Source organism: Agelaius tricolor, unplaced genomic scaffold (assembly GCF_023055355.1).
Source record: "Agelaius tricolor isolate 1412-34295 unplaced genomic scaffold, bAgeTri1.0.p SCAF_19, whole genome shotgun sequence".
NCBI lineage: Eukaryota > Metazoa > Chordata > Aves > Passeriformes > Icteridae > Agelaius > Agelaius tricolor.
This window is the reverse complement of record NW_027269279.1, coordinates 3,110,013-3,129,746: the sequence shown is the minus strand read 5'-3', so window position 1 is coordinate 3,129,746 and position 19,734 is coordinate 3,110,013. Positions and strand designations below refer to the sequence as shown.

At 56.0% G+C, this 19,734-nt stretch overlaps 3 protein-coding genes across 4 annotated transcripts; 2 read left to right on the top strand and 1 right to left on the bottom strand.

Annotated features, from left to right (window-relative positions):
• The first annotated feature begins 889 nt into the window (after positions 1-889).
• ARPC1B (actin related protein 2/3 complex subunit 1B) lies at positions 890-8,027 on the top strand. Its single transcript, XM_071443893.1, has 10 exons — positions 890-1,191; positions 3,535-3,608; positions 4,223-4,327; positions 4,961-5,183; positions 5,525-5,632; positions 5,920-6,126; positions 6,726-6,801; positions 6,884-7,080; positions 7,503-7,593; positions 7,742-8,027. Exons 2-10 carry the CDS (start codon positions 3,545-3,547, stop codon positions 7,778-7,780), a joined length of 1,110 nt encoding a protein of 369 aa, XP_071299994.1. The 5' UTR covers positions 890-1,191; positions 3,535-3,544; the 3' UTR covers positions 7,781-8,027.
• Positions 8,028-9,300: 1,273 nt separating this feature from the next.
• On the bottom strand, positions 9,301-17,492 carry PDAP1 (PDGFA associated protein 1). The gene is made up of 6 exons (XM_071443888.1): positions 17,343-17,492; positions 14,294-14,385; positions 12,354-12,461; positions 11,889-12,010; positions 10,731-10,882; positions 9,301-10,150 (listed from the first exon to the last, which is right to left on the bottom strand). Exons 1-6 carry the CDS (start codon positions 17,350-17,352, stop codon positions 10,092-10,094), a joined length of 543 nt encoding a protein of 180 aa, XP_071299989.1. The 5' UTR covers positions 17,353-17,492; the 3' UTR covers positions 9,301-10,091.
• Positions 17,493-17,529: 37 nt separating this feature from the next.
• BUD31 (BUD31 homolog) lies at positions 17,530-19,652 on the top strand. Of its 2 annotated transcripts, none has more exons than XM_071443889.1 (5): positions 17,530-17,670; positions 18,064-18,216; positions 18,630-18,752; positions 18,920-19,086; positions 19,391-19,652. In XM_071443889.1, the coding sequence occupies exons 2-5, from the start codon at positions 18,123-18,125 to the stop codon at positions 19,439-19,441; spliced, it is 435 nt and encodes a 144-aa protein (XP_071299990.1). In that variant the 5' UTR covers positions 17,530-17,670; positions 18,064-18,122; the 3' UTR covers positions 19,442-19,652. The 2 variants fall into 2 exon arrangements, with proteins under 2 accessions (XP_071299990.1, XP_071299991.1); XM_071443890.1 differs by lacking the exon at positions 17,530-17,670 and adding an exon at positions 17,713-17,968.
• Positions 19,653-19,734: the final 82 nt, after the last annotated feature.

Genomic DNA, 19,734 nt, shown 5'->3' with positions numbered 1-19,734 from the left:
TTGCACACAACTTTCTTCTCGGGGTGTATTCCTCCTCCCTGTGTTGCTGCCTTGCTGTGCTCTGAGGGGATTAGCTGCCTCATAGCATTGCTTTACAAAGCTGAAAATTGTCATTTCTGCTGAAAATGCAGAAGTGTCTTAAAAAAAAACAATGACTAAATTTACCACTTCCTCTGGAACCAGAGCTGCTTCACACCCTGCTCGTTTCTCAGCTCTGCTACTGTGGAAGTTCAGCTCTGAGTGGCAGCCACTGTTCTCCGTCACAGAGCTGGATCCTTCTCTGGTTTCCTTGTGTCTCCCACCTTCTCCCCTGGCAGTCAGCCTCGGCTTTACAATTTCCTCTCCCTTCTAAACATAAAATAATCAGTGTTGCATTTGCAGTCAGGGGCTCTGTGGGGTAGCAGAGAGGGAAAGGGTGAGTGAGTACATCCCTATGCCCAGGAGGGAAGGCGTGAGTGCATCCAGGTGGGAAAGGGATAAAAATGAGCTGCTCTGAAGCAGGAGGTGACAAAAGCAGAGGTCTGGATGTCTGCTGCGTGGGGACACAGGCGTGGTGAGCACAGCCAGCCTGGCACTGGGTCCTGCCGGGCTCTGTGGGATGCAGGAACCAGCAGCAGCTGCTGCCGAGGGCGGCCGGATCCCGGCTCCGCGGGCTCCCGCGGCTCTCCCCGCCCGTGGGAGGCGATGCCGACGGGCGGCTCGCCCCGCGTGGGCTCCGGGCACGGCTGTTCCCTGGTGGGGACCAGCACAGACATCGGGGAGTCCCCATCCCTCTGCAAACTCCTCAGGGGCCGGGGGTGAGCAACACCCGCTGCCAGCGGGAGCCGGCGGGGATCCTTCCCTTCTGTTCTGCTGGCTCTGTCCTGCCCTGGAGCGCCCAGGGCGGGCTGCCCACGTCCGGCGGGGGCCGGGAGCATCCCGGGCCCGGGGCCCTCCACGTGCGGCGGTGCCGGAGCGGCCCGGCCGCAGGCACAGGGGCAGGGCGGCCGCAGAGCCGCTCCGCTCCCCCAACGCCCACGTAAGGAAGTGGTTGCATTTCTCGGAGAGGAAAAGGGAAGTCGGCCGGGCTGCCTCGGCGGGGCAGGCACAGCTCCCGCCGCTCGCTCCGGGCTCCGTTCGTGTCGACTGCCCAGAGTCCATGAACGAGCCCCGCCGTGCAGGACCCGAGCCCAGCCCGCGCTGCCCGCCAAGGTAAGGAGGGCTCTGGGCTCTGCCGGGAGCCGGGGCTGTCCCCAGGGGCTGCGGCTGTCACCGCTCCTGGCCCCCACACCCTGCTCGAGGCTCGGGGGGTGCCCCCGGGCTGGGGTCAGGGGGGTGCAGGCAGCCCCTTGCCCCCTGCGAGCATCGCTGTGGCTGCCTTTCGGATGGTTTGGGGGGTTTTCCCCAGCTTTGTCAGCAAGTTTGAGGGTTTTTTCCTCTTGCCGGCGGTCTGACAGCTCTGGGGGGGTGGAAAGAGTCCTCCTGTGGGGGTCCCCTCGGGCTTGGTGCCGGCAGAGACAGAGCTGCCGCAATCTGTCCTCCCCTCCTCGGGAATCAGCTGCCTCCCGCTTTGCGCGGTGCGAGGAAGAGGAGGCTCAGAGCCGCCTTCCTCTGCCCTGGGACGGGGGTGTCCCCTCAGGGCCAGGCTGGCTCCTGGGGTACCCCAGCAGTACTGGGTGTCCCCAGCCTGGCTGGCAGGAGCAGGGGGTGACACCTTCGGCTGCCGCAGGGAGCAGAGGGGCTCCGGGGGTCGCTCTTGGGGTCCTGGTGGTGCAGGGGCCCACCGCAGTGTCCGGGGAGAGTTTCAGGGGGTCCCAGCTCCCAGCAGGATCCTCATGGGGTACAAACCCTCCTCCCGCCAGCCTCGTAAAACCCAAACTCCATCTCCTCTGGAGTGTGGCTTCCTCCCGGGACTGGGAGGAGCCCCCGGCCCTGGGCTCTGCCAAGGTTTGGTTATCTCCTCCGAGGATGTTTCCGAACTGCTTGGACTGGCCGGGGAGATAACGGAGCTGTTCCAGCTCCCAGTCCCGCCCTGTCTGGCCTTCGGAAAATTCCCATTTTCCTCCCTGAAGAGCCCCCGGGTCGGGGCGGTGCGGTGGGGGCCGTAAGCACAGCTCCTGTGATGCTGTTCCCAGCTGGGGACGGGGCTGCCGAGCCCGGGGCTCACTGCGGAGCGGGGCACCAGGAGCGGGGAACTGGCTCGAAAGGGGCCGAGGGGAAATAAAAACAGGGAGCGGCCCGGGCCCCGCAGCCCTCGCTCCTTCCCGTGTCTGGCAAAGGTTTCCGTCCCTGGCACGGCGGCTGAGCTCGTCCCTTCGGGCTGGCACTCGGCAAGGGAGCAGCAGGGACGCCAGCGAGGAGGGTTAATGCCTCTGAGCTCCCAAACCACCCGGAAAAAGTAAAAGTATGGCTGTTTTCTTAGTGTCGAAGCCAGAATGCACCTCAGTGTGTCCTGCCTCCCATCCCTCCTGCAGGGAGCCCTTTGAGCCAGGTGCCCATTTCAGCCAAATCCCTTTTTCACACATTTTTCCTCTCCTGATCTCTTGCCATGTGCCTGTTGCTGATGGTTTTGGCCGTCCCTCGAGGTGCTGCTCCATCCTCAGGGCTCGAGGGAGAGGCTCTTGGTGGCAGCAGCAGCTTTGTTTCCTCCTTGGACACCCTGTGCTGCATCCCAGGGCATCGGTGGGGCTGGATAGGGCAGCTGCCTCCTCATCCATGTGGAGGATGCAGCCCTGTCCTGTGTGACAGCAGGGCTGTCCTGCACCAGCCCTGGAATTTCTCCACACGCGGAAGGCATCTCATGGAGCTCCTCAGATTTTCTTTTTCTCCAGCTCAGGGATGGAGGGACTCTTTTTCCTTCCCCTGTAACGTTTTTAGCTGCCAAAGAAAACGGGACGTGTTCGGGGAGTTCCCAAAATAGCCGAGAGCAGGCTGTGAGTAATTCCCGCTGTCAGCCACGCCCTGGCGAGGTGTTTCCCTCCATCCCTGCTCTCCCTGGGCGGGATGGCCAAGGGGCTGCGATGCTGCCCGGAGCCCTTCCCGCTCCCGTGGCACCTGGAGGAGCCTTTGGGACAAACTGCTCCATCCCATGGCAGCTGGGGAGCAGCAGGAATGGTGGGAGCTCAGCCAGGAGCAGGGATCAGTCCTGATGGGGTGGAATTGTCTCCGTGGAGCTTTGGCTCTTCCCAAATGAGAGGTGTGGAAGGAGGGAGTGGATCTGGCGCTGCTGGGGTGGAGAGAGGAGGTGCTGCCCGCCCGTGGAGGGACCCCAGGGTGCACATGGGGCTGCTGGCACCACGTCCCTGTGTGCCCAGGCAGCTCCTGCCCAGCACATTCCAGCCACCTGGAGCAGGACGGCAGCAGCGTTTAGAAGCTCCTGGAAATGGAGAGTTTGAGCTCGGAGACCCTCGGGAAAACCCTCTCCCCAGCTGAGACGGGGTGGGCTGCAGCACAGGGCTGATCCCAGTGGGAAGGATCCCTCTGTGGGGCTGGGGGCTCATCCCTGTGGCTGCAGCAGCCTGTCCTGACAGCCTGGGGGTCTGTCCCTGTCCCCAGCCCGTGAGCCATGGCCTACCACAGCTTCCTGCTGGAGCCCATCAGCTGCCATGCCTGGAACAAGGACCGCACCCGTGAGTACGCCTGGGGCTCCCCGAAATTCCCGAGGGATCCCCGGGCACTGTCCTGGCTCCGCATCCCCGGGGCGGGGCAGGGCTGGCTTTGGGGGCTGGGACAGCCCCTCCCGGTGTCCCCCGGTGCCCGTGCGGGACAGAGCCGGGCACGGGGGTGCCAGAGCAGCGGCCGGCCCCGAGGCAGCGGCCGGGGAGGGAGGGACGCGGAGCGGAGCCGGGTGATTCACGGGCGATGGCATTTCCCGAGCGCGGCCCGGGGGATGGGGGAGAACAAAAAGAGCTTTCTGTGCTGCGGCCGAGAGCCGGGCAGGCGGGGCGGGATGGATGGGGCTGGATTTGGGAACTGTGCACCCCCAGCCGTCCTGTTCCATCCCATCCTGTCCTGTCTCAGCCCACCACCCCCATGGGACCCCTGTAGGGAAGGGGTGACCCTGGCTGTGGGGTCTGGGGTTCTCCCTTCCCGTAGGGACAATTTGCAGCATCAGGGCAGTGCAGGGGCAGGGCTGGGGGCTTGGTGGGGACCTGGAGCCCAGGAAGGGGGGGGTGGGTGCTGGTTGGTCCTGCAGAGCCTGTGACCCAGGGGAGGGCTTTGTCCTGGCCATTGTCACCCCCAGAGATCGCCCTGTGCCCCAACAACCACGAGGTTCACATCTACCGCAAGGATGGGGCCAAGTGGAGCAAAGTGCACGAGCTGAAGGAGCACAATGGGCAGGTGACAGGTGAGTCCTGGCTGGCAGAGGGGACAGGGACAGGGATGGTGTCCCAGAGCTGCTGCCAGCCCTGCTCGTGGCACTGGCACCCAGTGGATGGGGCTTGTGCAGGGGTGGAGGAGAATGGAGCAGGTTGTGCCCAGCTGGAGGCAGCCAGGGTGGGATGGATGGGATGGGAGAGATGGAGAGAGATGAGGTGGAGGGAGGGAGAGATGGAGGGATGGGAAGGGATATGGATAGGACAAATGGGGTGAGATGGATTGGGGTGATGTGGGATGAATGTGAAAGGAAGGGGTGGGATAGGGTGGAATGATGGATGGATGGATGGATGGATGGATGGATGGATGGATGGATGGGTGATGGATATATAGGAGAGATGGGTTGGGATGGAATGGAATGGTGTGGGAGGCATGGGAAGGGATGGGGTGGAATGAGATGGATGGATGAGAGAGATGGGGTGGGATGAGTTGACATGGAATGCTTTGAGGTGGGAGGGATGGTATGGGGCAAAGAGGAGCTGTGGAGCAGAAACCACGCAGAACAACCACGCCCTCAGACACCCCCAGCCCTGAGTGCCACCACTGCCATTCCTGAGGCTCCCTGGGCCACCCTGGGCCACCATCATCCCCCTCTGCCTTCCAGGCATCGACTGGGCCCCCGAGAGCAACCGGCTGGTGACATGCGGGACCGACCGCAACGCCTACGTGTGGACCCTCAAGGGCAACGTCTGGAAGCCCACCCTGGTGATCCTCAGGATCAACCGCGCTGCCCGCTGCGTCAAGTGGTCCCCCAGGGAGAACAAATTCGCTGTGGGCAGCGGCTCCCGCCTCATCTCCATCTGCTACTTCGAGCAGGAGAACGACTGGTGAGGCTCTAAGGGGGAAAGAGCAGGGTGGATGGATGGAGGGGAGGGAGATGGATGGATGGATGGATGGATGGATGGATGGATGGATGGATGGATGGGGGATGGATGGATGGATGGATGGATGGATGGATGGATGGATGGAGGGATGGGAGATGGATTGGGAAATAAGAGACTGGAGGAGCTGGAGGTAGAGACGGGGAAATGGAGGGATGGACTCCCCATGCCCAAGCTGCTACTGGTGCACTTGGAGCCCTGACCAACACCAGGCAGCTCCCCAGAATCCCAGGGGGGCTCTGGGGATGGTGATGCTGCCCCTCTGCTGCCACCCGCTCTGCACACAGGTGGGTTTGCAAGCACATCAAGAAGCCCATCCGCTCGACTGTGCTCAGCCTGGACTGGCACCCCAACAATGTCCTCCTGGCTGCTGGCTCCTGTGACTTCAAGTGCAGGTGAGGAGCAGGGGCTGAGGGATGGGGGGGCCCAATGCAGAGGAATCCCCAAGGATGGGTTGGGGGGCAGGCTTCACCCCAGGTGCTGTTTGGAACAGGGAATGGAGCACAAGGGAGATGCAGGGAGGTGTTGGGACCATCCCAGCGATACAGCACCCATGGGGACTAGGGGGACACCCTCCAGGCTCTGCCAGGGAAACTGAGTCACACAATTGAGGCAAGGGGCAGGGATGAGAGTGGCACAAATCCTGCATCCAGGAACACATGCAAGGCTCTCCTCTTCCCAGGATCTTCTCAGCCTACATCAAGGAGGTGGAGGAGCGGCCCAGCCCCACACCCTGGGGCTCCAAGATGCCCTTTGGGGAGCTGATGTTCGAGTCGAGCAGCAGCTGTGGGTGGGTGCACAGCGTGAGCTTCTCGGCCAGCGGCTCCCGCGTGGCCTGGGTCAGCCACGACAGCACCCTGTGCCTCGCTGATGCTGGCAAGAAGATGGCGTAAGCAGGGCTGGGGACAGGAGGGGGGACTGGGGGAGGCTGTGCTGGGCGGGCAGCAGGGCTTGACCCCCCAACCAACATGGGCATGGAGGTATCTGGGTTGGGTTGGGCCAAGAGCAATCCCAGAATGTTCCTGCATGTGGGTGGGGGAGATGGAAGGGTTCAGCCTCAGGAGCTGGGTTAGCCCTAGAACATCCCTGGGCATCTATGAGTACCCCCTGAGCATCTCTGTACTTGGGTGGGGGAGGTAGAGGGGTTCAGCCTCAGGAGTTGGAAATAGCCCTGGAGCAGCCCTGGGTATCCCTGAGTATCTATGGCCATCCCTGAGCATCCCTGACCATCCCTGGAGTATCTCTGAGTATCTATGGCCATCCCTGAGCATCCCTGGAGTATCTCTGGCCATGCCTGGGTATCCCCTGAGCATCCCTGTACATGGGTGTAGGACATAGAGGGCTCAGGACCTGGGACACCCCTGGAACGTCCCCAGATCACCGGGGGTGAAGGAGGTGGTGTCTCCCCTCGTGGGTTCCACCCATGTGATGAGCTGTACCAGCCTCAGCACTGAGGCTGAAGCTCAGCTGGTGTTTCACCCCTGGCAGCGTTGCCTCTCTGTGCACCGAGACGCTGCCCCTGCTGGCTGTCACCTTCATCACCGAGCACAGCCTGGTGGCCGCGGTGAGTGCGGGCAGGGACACGGGCTGGGAGCCGCGGCTGGAGCCGGCCGGGGGGGGCTGAGCAGGGCACGTTCGTTCCCCAGGGCCACGACTGCTGCCCGATGCTGTTCACCTATGAGGAGAGCCAGGGCACCCTGACCTTCGGGGGGAAGCTGGATGTCCCCAAGCAGAGCTCCCAGCGCGGCCTCACCGCCCGCGAGCGCTTCCAGAACCTGGACAAGAAAGCGAGCTCGGACACGGCCAACGCCAGCCTGGACACCCTGCACAAGAACAGCATCAGGTGGGGGCTGGCCAGGCTCGGGGTCACCTCGGGGTTGATGGTCCCTGAGCATCCCCTGGGTGTGCTGCTGTCCAGCCCTGGAGCATCCTTGGATATCTCCAGAATGTCCCTGGGCATCCCAGCAAGAGGGAGGGAGAGACTGAGGCTCCAGCACCAGGAGCTGAGACAGCCCTGGGTGTCCCTGAGTTTCCCAGGGTATCCCCAAAGAATCCTTGAATGTGGGAAGGGGAGGTAGAGAGGTGTAGTCCCAAAAGCTGGGACGGTCCTGGAGCATCCTTGGAGCATCCCTGGGTATCTCCAAGCATCCCTGTCCATCCCCAGTGCCTTCCTGCACTGTGGGGGAGATGAAGGGGTCCAGCCCCATTCCCACCCCTAAGGGCTCAGCCCTGGCACTGATTCCTGCTCCCTCTTTGCACCCACAGCCAGATCTCAGTGCTGACTGGTGGGAAGGACAAGTGCTCCCAGTTCTGCACCACGGGGATGGACGGGGGCATGAGCATCTGGGATGTCAAGGTAAGGAATCCCCATGGACCCCTCAGGCTGGGAGTACCAGCACTGAACCAGCCCAGTTCCCCCTTCCAGCTCCCCAGCCATCTCCAGGTTCTTTGGGAGGCCATGAACTGCTGAAAACCCTCCTGTTTCATTTCCTGTTTCATTTCAGAGCCTGGAGTCAGCGCTGAAGGATCTCAAGATCAAATGAAGGAGCCGCCTGGGAAGGGCATCCCAGCTTCCAGCTGCCCCTGCTCTGTCCCTGCCTGCTGCCCTCTGCCACCCCACCCTGTGCCACAACGCCACCAGTGCCTGTCCCTGCTGCCAGCCAGCCCTGGTGGCTGTTTCCAGACAAAAAACCCCATTTTTCTTACTATTTTTGTTACCATCCTTCCCGGTGCTGGTCATACATTGCTTGGAGAAATAGCAAATAAAGGATTTTCCTGAATAAATCAAAATGGGGTTTTTTTGCACTTTTTTAGAACAAGTTCAGTCCAAACACAGGTGTGATCAGGGCAGAGCACAGTGCTGTGCCACAGGTGGTCACATCATTTCTGCCACCAGTGCTGAGGGGGAATTGGGATTGTGGGGAGAAGGGGAATGTCACCTTTCTGTTCCCTGCTTCAGCACCATTTCAAACCAGGATTGGTGTTAGGAAAAACGGTGGGCAGAGGATGGAAGTGGCCAGGGAGCACAGGTTTGTCATTCTCTGGGTAAAATCCTGCAGGTGGGCAATTCCCAAACCTGGAGCCAGCTCAGAGACCTTGGGCTGCCCAGCTACTCCTGCAGTTTCCCGTGGCCTGGGGAGGGAGCACTGGCTGCCAGAGGGACAATGACATTTGAGTTCTGCTCCAGCCCTCAGTCAGTGGGAGCTGTTACTTGGAGAAGATTTTCCCACCCCTTTCCATGTGTTCAGAATCCTCAACCCTGTCCCCTGTGGCTCCTGCCCTGCTCCATCCCAGCACAAGCCCAAAACCTCCCCCTGTCCTGCCCCATCCACTCCCTGTGCTCCAAGGCTCACCCACTGTCCCATGTCGGGCTGTCCCCACCACACCAGCTCCTCCCTCCTGGAGCTGACAGCACAGGCACCTCTCTGCCAGCACTTCTCATTTTCCACAGCTCCCTGGGAGCATTTCCTACCCCAAATCTTGGCTTGGTCTGAGCTCTGAGCCAGCAGCTCACGGTGACAGCCCCTGGGGCACATCCTGTGTCACACCCCTGTGCCCAAGTCCCTGCAGCCAAGCACGAGAACAAATCCTTTGTTTGTCACCCTTCATCTCCACAGCTGCAACCCCTCTCCCCGTGACTTCCAGTGCTCCAAGCCCTGGGGCTGGATGTCCAGCCTTTGGGAAGTCTGGGAAGCACTGGTGTCCCTGAACAGGCTGGCAGCAGGGCTCCCAAAGCCCCTGGGGCACAGCAGGCTGGAGCTGCCCCCTCCAGAGACATCTGAGAGGAGCTGGCAGTGCAGTGGCCGCCCTGCTGACAGGGGAGCAGGCCAGACACGGCCTGAGGGTAATTGTTTCCTCCACCGTGGTAAACAGATTGTGCAAGACATCCATCAGAATCAGCAGGAAAAGCTTTTTCCCTCAGGCTGTGTGAGCTGAGGGAGCTCCTGACCCAGAGCCAAACCCCACATCACAACCAGCAGCCCCCAAGTGCAGCTGAGCCTCCCCCAGGACCCCCCAGCTGTGCCCTTCACACACACACACACACACACGAGGCCACAGCAGCTCTGATAACTTACAGTTTAATCAGCCAAATATACAAGTTCTCTTGGTGGTTTTTAAACTTGATCAAGTTTTTTTTTTTTTTTTTTGCTTTTTGGTTTTTTTTTTTCTCCATCTGGATCTGACACAATAAATGTTGTTTGTTTTTTCTCCTTTAAACAAAGGATGATGTGGTTAAAAACTGGCACTATCCCTAATAAGGAGAAAAAGAAAATGAAGAGGAGGGAAAAGGGGAGACTGGCTGCAAGAAAGGAGGGATGAATCCAGGAAGGAACGGCACTCCAGATGTCCATGAAGTCAGGCTCCCAGCTTATACTGCAACACCCTGCAGCAAAATTTGATGGGCTCTTTGCCAACTGGATTCCTCAGATACATTATCCTTTGGGATTTCATACCAAGTCAGTTCCCCACCCCATGCCCCACCCCCAAACGACCCCACAATCTATTTTTCTTGCAATCTAGTACTTGAAGCACCTCCCCTCCCACACAGCTCCCTCCCACCCTGCCCCCCTCCCACCGTCTACGAGTTCTTGATCCTAAAAACAGCAAAAACATTCATGTTTCCAAACTGTTACAGGGAATTGCTGTCCAGCACAGCTCTGCACTGCAGAGAGCAGCTGCCCCTAACCCCAAATGGAAATCTGTGCCAGGATGAGGACAAACACATCGCCAGTGTCTCTTGGAGGTGGTGAGGTCAATGCTGCAGGGTGCCCTGCGTGGCAGCGATGGAAGGCAGAGCTCCTGGCAGGACCAGGCACAGTTCCCTGGTGTTTCCTCCTCTTGCATGGCCTGGGCTTACTTGTTAAGGGATAGTGACTGCAGTCTTTTACCTGCCATGGCCGCTTCGTCTTTTGCTGGGGAGGAGAACAACAAACAGGGTTTCATCATTTCATGGTGCACATCAGGGACTGGGGGAGTTTTGGCAGCCCCAGGGATTTGAATCCTGCCAGCTGGGTCATGGAAAAATCCCACCCTTCCCAACAATTTCTCAGAGTAAGAGGCACAGGCCCTCTTGATGTTCCCTTCTATCCCTGGGCTCTCTCCAGGTGTTCACAAATCCCCCTGATGCCCAAATTTCTCTGTGGAAGCCACCAAGGAGCCGTGTTCAGACTGCTGGGAACTCCTGGGCAGTTCAGATCCCCACATGCAAAGCAGATAAATCACCCAGCACAAGGAGCCTGCTAAACCCCCAAACTGGAGCCAGCACTGCCTGGGAGGCAGGGGATGAGATGGATATCAAGGGCAATTCCCTTCTCTCTTTCCCTGCTCCAGTGTCCAAGCTCTTGTTCATAAAGCAAGAACTTTATGAGAGGGCAACAGCTGAGCCTGGCTTTGCTGAGGGGAGTTGATGACACTCAGCAACACCACACAGGCTCAGAGGAGGGATGTGTGCCTCCTGGAAAGGCAGGAGATAATGATTAATTATTCTCTAACCTTTTCTTTCTTCTTCTTTCTTTCTGGCAGCTTCTTCCCTTTGCTTCCGAATGATGGCTAATCGGGCAAGGTCTGCCTTGGCTTGCTCTGTTTTCCCAGCTAGGTGCATTTTCATGTATCTTTCTTTTGCCTTCTGCTTCTCTATTTCCTCTCTGCCCAAAGGAAACACACCAGTCACCAGAGTATCCAGGCAAGCCCACAGGAACAGGCAGAGTGGGGCTTTCCAACCAGGAAAAACCCCAAAACTGGGGGTCCTTTACCAGTTTTCAAGCACAGGTTCTGTCTATTTGCAGGGTTTGAGCAGGGGTGAGGTGAGAGATTATTTCTACCTTCCTTCAGCTAAGTAAGGAAGGTAGAAATAATCATTTTAGAAAAAAATCATTTGTAAATGTTCACAAGTTCTCATTCTGAGGGCAAAATGCTGTCAAGTGAGTGTTTTTTGGCTTCTAAAAGTAGTTCTATAAAAACACAAGGAGGTCAAATGAATTAGCCCCACATCACAAGAACTGTGACATGTTTTTCCCTGCCTTACCCTCAAACGTGTCCTTCTGCTGAAGCAATCTATCCCAAATAAAAAAAGATTAAACCTTCCCTTCCAAACCTCACCATTGCTAAATGAAACTAGAAGATTAAACTTAGGTTTAATTAATCTGGCCAGGTAATTAATCTGGCCAGATAAAAATTTCACCACAATACCTGGAATCTGGGAAAATGCTACTTGTCACTAGAGCACCTTCTGCAGCAGGATTAGAGTGGATCCAAAGTGACCTCTGGTTAATAGATTTCTGTTCTGATTTTTGGCCATAAAACTGCAGGAAAGGAATGGCCTAAATCCCTTTCACAGCAGTATGATTTCAGGGTTTCAGTTAGGTCTGATTTTTGGCATAAAACTGCAGGAAAGGAATGGCCTAAATCCCTTTCTCTCAGAGCTCCAGGGCAGGCTGCCTGGCTCCAGGATAGCCACAGCAACAACTCCTGTGAAGCTTCTAAGGAAGCACATTTTGAAGCACAGTGAGCTCAGTCTGCTGCTGCTCAGTGCCTGCTTTAGGCAATAACACACTTTTAAGGGCCTCCTTGCAACACTGCCACAGAGCAGGGGAAACACCTCCCTGCATCAAATTCCAGGGTGAAATTGCAGGGTGAGCAGGGAGCACTCACCTCTCTCGTCGTGAGAGCTCCTTGGGTCCATCCAGGTCCAGCTGAGTGACTTTTTTGGTTGTCTGAATGACACGGTTGGGGTTCTCTATGTCTATCAACCCCTCCACTCCTTTGCGCTTTTGCTGCGGGTCAAGAACAAGAGGGAGCTTGAGGAGCTCTCAATGCAGCTCTGGTTGTACCAGAGCTCCCCAAACACACCCCAAAAGCACAAGGCAAGATTTGACTACAAGCCAGAAAAACCATTTATGAATCAAGGCACCTTCAGCCTTTTTAAATATCTTGTTGCCTTTGTATTTCATTTGTAAATGTTCACAAGTTCTCATTCTGAGGGCAAAATGCTGTCAAGTGAGTGTTTTTTGGCTTCTAAAAGTAGTTCTATAAAAAGTGCACTCTAGGTAGCTCTGCTCAGAATCCAGTGTGCATCTCCTCCCCAGCCCAAGCATTAAGTGCCCTGAGATGCAGTACCTGATAATCCTCATCATCTTCATCACTCTCATCTGAATCTAAAGACTTCTTCTCCTTTTTAGGGTCCCCTGTTGCTCCTTCTCCTCCTTCTTCTTGCTCCTCCTCTTCCTACAAAATCAGAGGAAATTAATGTCACTAAAAACCCCAAACCCAGCTCTTAAATGAGATTTTGGAGGAATGAGCCAGCTCTGAGCACTGGTGCCCCTGATGTGGCCTTGTGCCACCAAGGGGCTCTGGCTGTCACAGAATGAGGGCTCCTCCTCAGCAACCTCCAAACAATTCTGCTGCTCCCTCTAAAAGGAAAATTACTGTGAAAGACACCACTGGCACTTTATTTTCATCAAATCAAAGCTCTCCAGAAGAGTTTTGGCCTGGGTTTCCAGTGCACACTACCTCAGAGACTGGAAACTACATGGATGCAGCTTAGAGCTTATCCTGGGTGTGGATAAATAAAAACACCTAGAGGAGAAAATGGACAACCACCAACCTGAACATTATTATCCAATGAATTACAGCCTTTTCAGCACAGCTTCCACCAGTCAGAACCTGGGAATTAATTTCTGAATCATAAGAAGAGCCAGCATGGGTGTGAACAGCTTGTTTTACACTACCAACATCTCTCATCAAACAACCAGCAAAGTGGATGAGCAAGGAACAGTAAGAGGAGTAATTTTGTTAATTGTAGGGGGTTTTTAAAGCTTTCCTTAATGTATCAGTGTTAGATGTAACCATCACTATGTGATATGGATTATCACAAAAAATAAATCCTTCTCAAAGAGCAGTTCTCTGGTTTGCTGTGAAACAAGACACACATTTCAAGTGGGTCCTGCTTTTCTGTTCCACTTCCAGTCAGCATTTTTATTAAACAACATGGAAGCAGAGAACACTTACACAGTTTGTGAATGACATCACACTGGTAGGAGTTGGAATTATCTTGGAAAACAGGATGAGACTCATCAGTGGTTTCAGAATTTGGAAATATGGCATGAAACCAAGAAGGTGGAATCAGAAACTAACCCAGAGGAGTTAGAGTTTGGAAGAAGAAATCCAACATGAAGCTGGAATATGTGGCTAAGCAGCAAACCAAACAATCATCTCGAGTTTCCAGCTGGGCAAAACATTAAAAAGGACTCAACACTATGGCTCAGAACTGCTTGAGAGAGTCATCTCAGAGGTATTCACCAGGATTTCCTTCATGGGGTGTAATTATCCTCCTGTGGTCAGTGCTGTGAGGCCTCAGCTGAAATTGTGTATTTGGGCTGAGGCAGCACTTCCAGAAAGTCACAGAAAACATCAGAATGTCACCAGAGCTGTGATAAGTTGGGAATAAAGAGAGCAAGAGCCCCAAAAAGCAGCCAAGGGTTTTATGACAGCAGTCAGCTCATGGTGGAAGTGGGGGGAGCTGTTACAGTCCCATGCCAGGGCACAGAAACACACCAAAAGGAGGCCCCACACACAAAACTCTTATCTCTCCTACAAAGCAGAGGCAAACAAGAAAATCTTGTGTCCAGGAAGAAGTCAAAGGAGTTTGGTCCATAGATCTATGATAGAAAGAGGCAAATATCATTTCAATATTCAGTAACATGTCAAGATGTGGCCCTTGCTCTCCAAAGCCAAGCTGCAGAACATGGATAAAAATGAGCTGACACTGGAGACTCAAATGATAAAAAATGGAGAGAAAAGACCTCCAGAGCTGCTGTGTAATCAGCTCCCTGTCCTTCAACCTTCCAGTGCTGCCCTGGGTGGTCTCCCAGGCCTCAGGAACCAGACTGGGCGACCCCTGGAGTCTCCCCAGCTGGAGACATTTGGGATCCATGCTGTGATCGCTGCTGGAATGATCTGCAGCACTTGGCTAAGCTGCCATTGCTCCTGAGCAGTGAAAACCAGGCTGGATAAGGCAGGAATTAGGATAGAAAGAACACAAAGGAGCAAACACATACCCTTGCTTTTTGCTTTTCTGCTTGGAGCTGGGCATCGATCTCCTCAGGACTCGTGTACTGCCTTGCCCGGCCTTTGTGGCCTCCTTTTCTACCTGCACAAAACAATAAAAATAACAAATGGTTTAGTGGTAACTTCCAGAAAGGTCTGCTCCTCCTGCAGCACTCTCTGGATTTTAGGTGTGGACAGGACAAACCAAAATAGCTCCTCTGACAGACCCTAAACAAAACCCCTCAGTGAACTTGGTGAAATGCTCCAAGATTTTTAGGTGAGATGCACAGAGAATTGGGATTATTGGTATCACCCTTCCCTGCCTGTGCTCATGGCCTCTCCAATTCCCAGGAGAGGAGGGGATGCTCAGTCCCACAGCAGACCCCAGTTTCCTGCACAGGAGGAATCACAGTGTGTTCCTGTGGTTACAACCAACATTCCAACAAGCTTGGCTCCTTAACCACTCCCACTGTGCCACGAAAAAATAGGAAGCTAATTGGACAAAGGCTTTGGGAATTACAATGGGAGCTGAAGAAGTCCTAAAAGGAGCCTCCAGTTTTACTGCTTTATTAGGAAAAATAAAAACAAGCTCTAGGAACCAAGAAGGGGAGTCAGTGTGGCTGGCACTGCCCCAAGTTCCAAATTCTGTTGATTAATGAACTGCTGAAGCCATTAATGCTCCCCTCAAGCCACTGCTCTGGTTATATTATTCCAACCCAAAGAACTGGGAAGCAATTTGGATAGAGCCAACCCCCAGCCCTGAGTGAGGGAGTCTGGCACAAAGCAAACAACCCTGGCAGGGCAGCTCTGCCACTGCAGCAGGCCTGGAGTGCCATGGGAGGAGCAGGAAACTCTGGATCTCCCTCATCCTCCCCATTTCACCTGCCAAGGACATGGGAACCTTACAGGGATGGGAAGGGGTGAGGGATCATCCATCCCTCCCTCCCTGGCACTGTGTGGAATCCATGGGAGATCTGCTCTCTGTTGGACTGGGAGGCACTGGGAGCCTGAGAGATCCAACATTTCCTGACCAATTCTCCTGGCTCAGCACAGATGAACTCTCACAATGCCTTAGTTCTGCCCCAAAACCCCACTGTGAAGCTTTACAGAAACTCCTGAGATATTTTTCCAAAAGATGGGGAAGTGCAGAGACCAAATTCTTGTCCCTGGGTTCAGCTGGGGAGCACAACCAAAGTTTTGGTGCAGGCAGAGAGGAGTTTTCTGTTTGTCTGCTCCCAGCCCTCCCTCGTGGGAGCACTGACACCCTCTGGAAGGAGATTTGCCATGGGAATGCTCCTGGGGACACAGGACCTCACTGCCCTGAGTTCATGGCATCACCCCCAGGGAACAGCAGTGACATCTGTGACACACCAACCCCAAATACCCAAACTGTGCTCCCAGCCTGGCCAGGGCTCCTCACCCAGCCGTGCCAGAATTCCACACTGGGCTCAGGACCAAGGAACACAAACTGCCATAACTGCAAATAAACACTGCTGATAAGGGGGGAGAAGCAACTAAAGAGAAATTATTTTACATTAAAAGCCTAAAAAGAAGCAAATGGAAGAATGAGGCCCACGAGAGCTCAGCACAGAGCAGGGATGGGGCTCTGCTCCCACAGGGAGATCAAAACCTCACATCAGACACGGGGAGTTGGTCCTACACCACTGAGCAAAAACAGGGATAATGCTTCTTTTCCACCTCTGTGAAGCACTTTTAAAGTAGAATCACCTGCAGATTTCACCTACAGCAAAGCCCAGTGGTGCCCAGGCAGGCCCACGTTCAAACACATTTGTCTTCAGCTTCAAACAGACTAATTAAGAAAATTAGATGGAAGAAAATGGAATGATACTGACGGAATCTCTTCTTTTTAAAATCGAAGCATTAGGGGGGGGAAATAGGAAATTAATTTGAAATAATCCTGTAAAAAATTTATTATTAGCTTCTTTATACCTCTCCCTTTTATATTAAACAGTGAGTGCCAAAATCCACTCTTCTGCCACCAATCCAACAACTCCCACTGACTTGGGGAAAAATGACCAAAGCCCCTCTTCTTCCAAAAAGCAAAAGGTTTGAATCAAACATTGAAATCTGTACAATGAACTAAAGAGCAGGAAATCCTGAGTTACAGGCATTTAAATAAGAGAAATGGGGTTATAACCTGCCGTGGTTCTTTGCCTTCACAAAAACCATGTGAAAGCTTCAGCCCCATCTCCCATCACTCTGCAAATGGACCCAAAACGAGTGGTTCAATAAATCCTAAGCAAGAATCAGTTTGGTGCTAAAGGCTGGGAACTGCTGATGAAACAAAGCAGAGCAAACTGCAGGAAGAGGAACGATGCGGGCTGGTTTTTAACGTGTGTGACCGGGATTTGCGAGAGCCAATTATGCGGATGGTGCATGAGGAGAAGGTTCTGGGTGGATCCAGCCCGGCCGTGCCCCATCCCCGCTCCTGAATCACACCAGGAGCAAGTCCCTGCCCGCTCCGCAGCAGCCAAACCGCGGCATCATCAAAGAGGCGCCTTTGGAGCCCCCGAACCCCGTCCCGGGATGGCCGCCAGCCCCCGGTACCCCCGGCGGGGCTGCTCCCCCTCCCCGAGCTCCGTGAGCCCCGAGCCAGGGGAGCGGCCGCGGTTCCCGTCCAAGCACATGGAGCCCAGCCCGGAGCCGCGGGCACCCCCAGGGGCTGCTGCTGCCGCCGCCGCGGCGCTTCGGGGAGCTCAGAACGGGCCCGGCGCCGTGAGGGGCGGGGGAACGCGGCGAGGCGGCCCCGGAGCCCCCGAGAACGGGGAAAGGGAACCCGAGACCCCTCCCCAGAGCGCAAACACAGCCGCGGGGGCAGCGCGGGGACTGGGAAAGGGACCCCCGCAGGCTCCGCCAAGGCCGGGAGAGCGGGAGAACGGAGCCGCCGCGGCATGTCCACAGCCGGGGGCGAACACGAGCCCTGCCCGCACCGGGGCCGAGCGGCGCACACACCCCCCAGCCCCCTCCTCTCCCGTGTCCCGTGTTCCCCCCGCCGCCGCTCCCCGCAGGGCACGCCCGGCCCGGCCCGGCCCCCACCACCTTTCGGCATCGCGGCGATGGCGGCGCGGCCCCCCCGGCCCGAGCGGCGCCCGGAACCGGAACCGGAACCGCCCCCAGCGCAGGCCCCCGCGCTGGGCTGCCCGAGCGCCGCCGCAGCGCTGCCCGCGCCGCCCTGCCGGTGCTCCCGCCGGGGCAGCGGAGCGGGGCCGGTTCCCCCGAAGGCTCTCGCCTCTCTCGGGGCGGCGGCGCGGGCGGCGGGGGGCGCTTTGCTCAGGCAGCGCGTGGGGCAGCCCAAGGGGCGCGGCCACGGGCGGGGCGGCTGCAGAGGACCCCGGGTGACGGCGGTGGCGGCGCGACGGGAACGGCGGTGAGCGGGACCGGGAGGGGGACCGGGATCAGGATCAGGATCAGGGACAGGAGCCGGAATCAGAGACAGGGACCGGGGTCCTCACAGGAATCGGCACCCGGACCTGCGGCCTCCCCTCAGCCCGCCAGCTCCGGGTTCCGCTGTGGGGCTGTCGGGCTCGGGCCGGGCCGGGCCGGCGGCCTCTCCATCACCGGGATCTGACCGGAGTTGTCAGCTCGGAGAAGGAGTGGCTGCCGCGCTTTGCTGAGGAGAAAAACTGACTTATTGTGCGGCAGTCACAGAGCTTTTCACGAGCTCCGTAAAGCTCATTTTTATCCTTAGTGGAGAACGGGAAGGGGCACAGAAACCTTAGGAGAAATATGTCTGACAGTTGATTTTCTTCCGTTTTCCCAGTGATTCTGAGGGAGTGCTGGCAGTTCCCCTTGCCCTTTGGCCCTCTCGTTGCCCAGGCAATGCCCAAAGTGAAGAGGAGCAGGAAGCCTCCCCCAGATGGCTGGGAGCTGATCGAGCCCACGCTGGACGAGCTGGACCAGAAGATGAGAGAAGGTGAGTGGGTGTTCTCAGGGATGGGACCCCAAAACAAGCTCACAAGAGCTGCTTCATGGATACAGAGGAACCTTTTTTGTGTCTGTGCCTCCAGTGGTGCTGCAGGTTGATCCTGGGCCATGCTGGTCCCTGATTTTGGGGTTATGGAGCACAGAGGTTTGGTTACAGCTGGTTGAGGGATGAAGCTCTATGGGTGTTTGGTAGTTCCTGTGGGGATGAAGTCAGCCCTGATCCCAGTGCGGGTCATGTCATCCCATTACCACTGGTTTTGAATCCTAAAGGAGCTGTTGCAGGTCAAGTCTCTCTCATTTGAGTCTCCTCCCATTAATCTCAGTTTTATCCTTGCCGTGTATTAAAAGTTATGAATGTTCTTGGAACAGTTCACTGCATCCAGTGTTTGTGTTCCCTCCCAGCTGAGACAGAGCCACACGAAGGGAAGAGGAAAGTGGAGTCCCTCTGGCCTATCTTCAGGATCCACCACCAGAAAACACGTTACATCTTTGATCTCTTCTACAAGAGGAAAGCAATCAGCAGAGGTGAGGAGGGCAGGGCCAAACGAGTGAGTGAGGTGTTCACCTGTGAACTGAACTGGGAGCTGGTGGGATCAGGTTTCTGGGGAAGGAGGGTGGAGTGAAGGCCTTGCAGCAACCCAGCTTTACCTGCTGGTTACTACAGCTGGTAACTTGTGACTGCTTCTCCTCAGAGCTCTATGAGTACTGCATCAAGGAGGGCTATGCTGACAAAAACCTGATTGCCAAGTGGAAGAAGCAGGGCTATGAGAACCTCTGCTGCCTGCGCTGCATCCAGACTCGGGACACCAACTTTGGCACCAACTGCATCTGCAGGGTCCCCAAAAGCAAGCTGGAAGTGGTGAGTCTCCAGCTTGTTCCTCTGCCCTGCAGGAGTTGTTCTGACTTCTCCCAGCTCAGGGACAGCAGAGGGGGTAGCGCTGCTCTTCCTGGTCATTGCCTCTGCCTTTGCTGGTAGAATTGGTGTCCAGCTGGTGCTGGAGTTACTGTCAGCTCTGGCATTCATGTAAGGTTGTTAAAAGTATGGGAAATAACACCAGACTGTGGAAACCCTTCCCACCCAGAACCATTCCCTGCCTGGAGGTCTGAACCTGCTGCTCTGGCTGTGGCTTGGCTGTAACACCCTCCTCATGTTTGTTTTTCAGGGCAGAATCATTGAGTGCACTCACTGTGGATGCAGAGGCTGCTCTGGGTGAAGCCTTTTGCCATCAAACTTGTTTTTTGAACTCTGAGGGACATCCTCCTCAATGGACTATGAGTGCAATTACAGCCATTTTCTGTGATGGGCTATTTCTGTATTAAATTAAAGCATCAGCATGATCACCTGGATCATGCATAAATGGGGGGTGCTTTGGAGTAGGGTTTTGTGTAGCCATTTATTTTAAAATAAAGCTTGCCTTCCTGAGAGAGTGGTGTGATCTTCTGGTGAAACATTGCTGTGCCCCTCTTCTCCTGTTGGATGTGTTCTGGGTGCTTGAAGGTTGCTCTG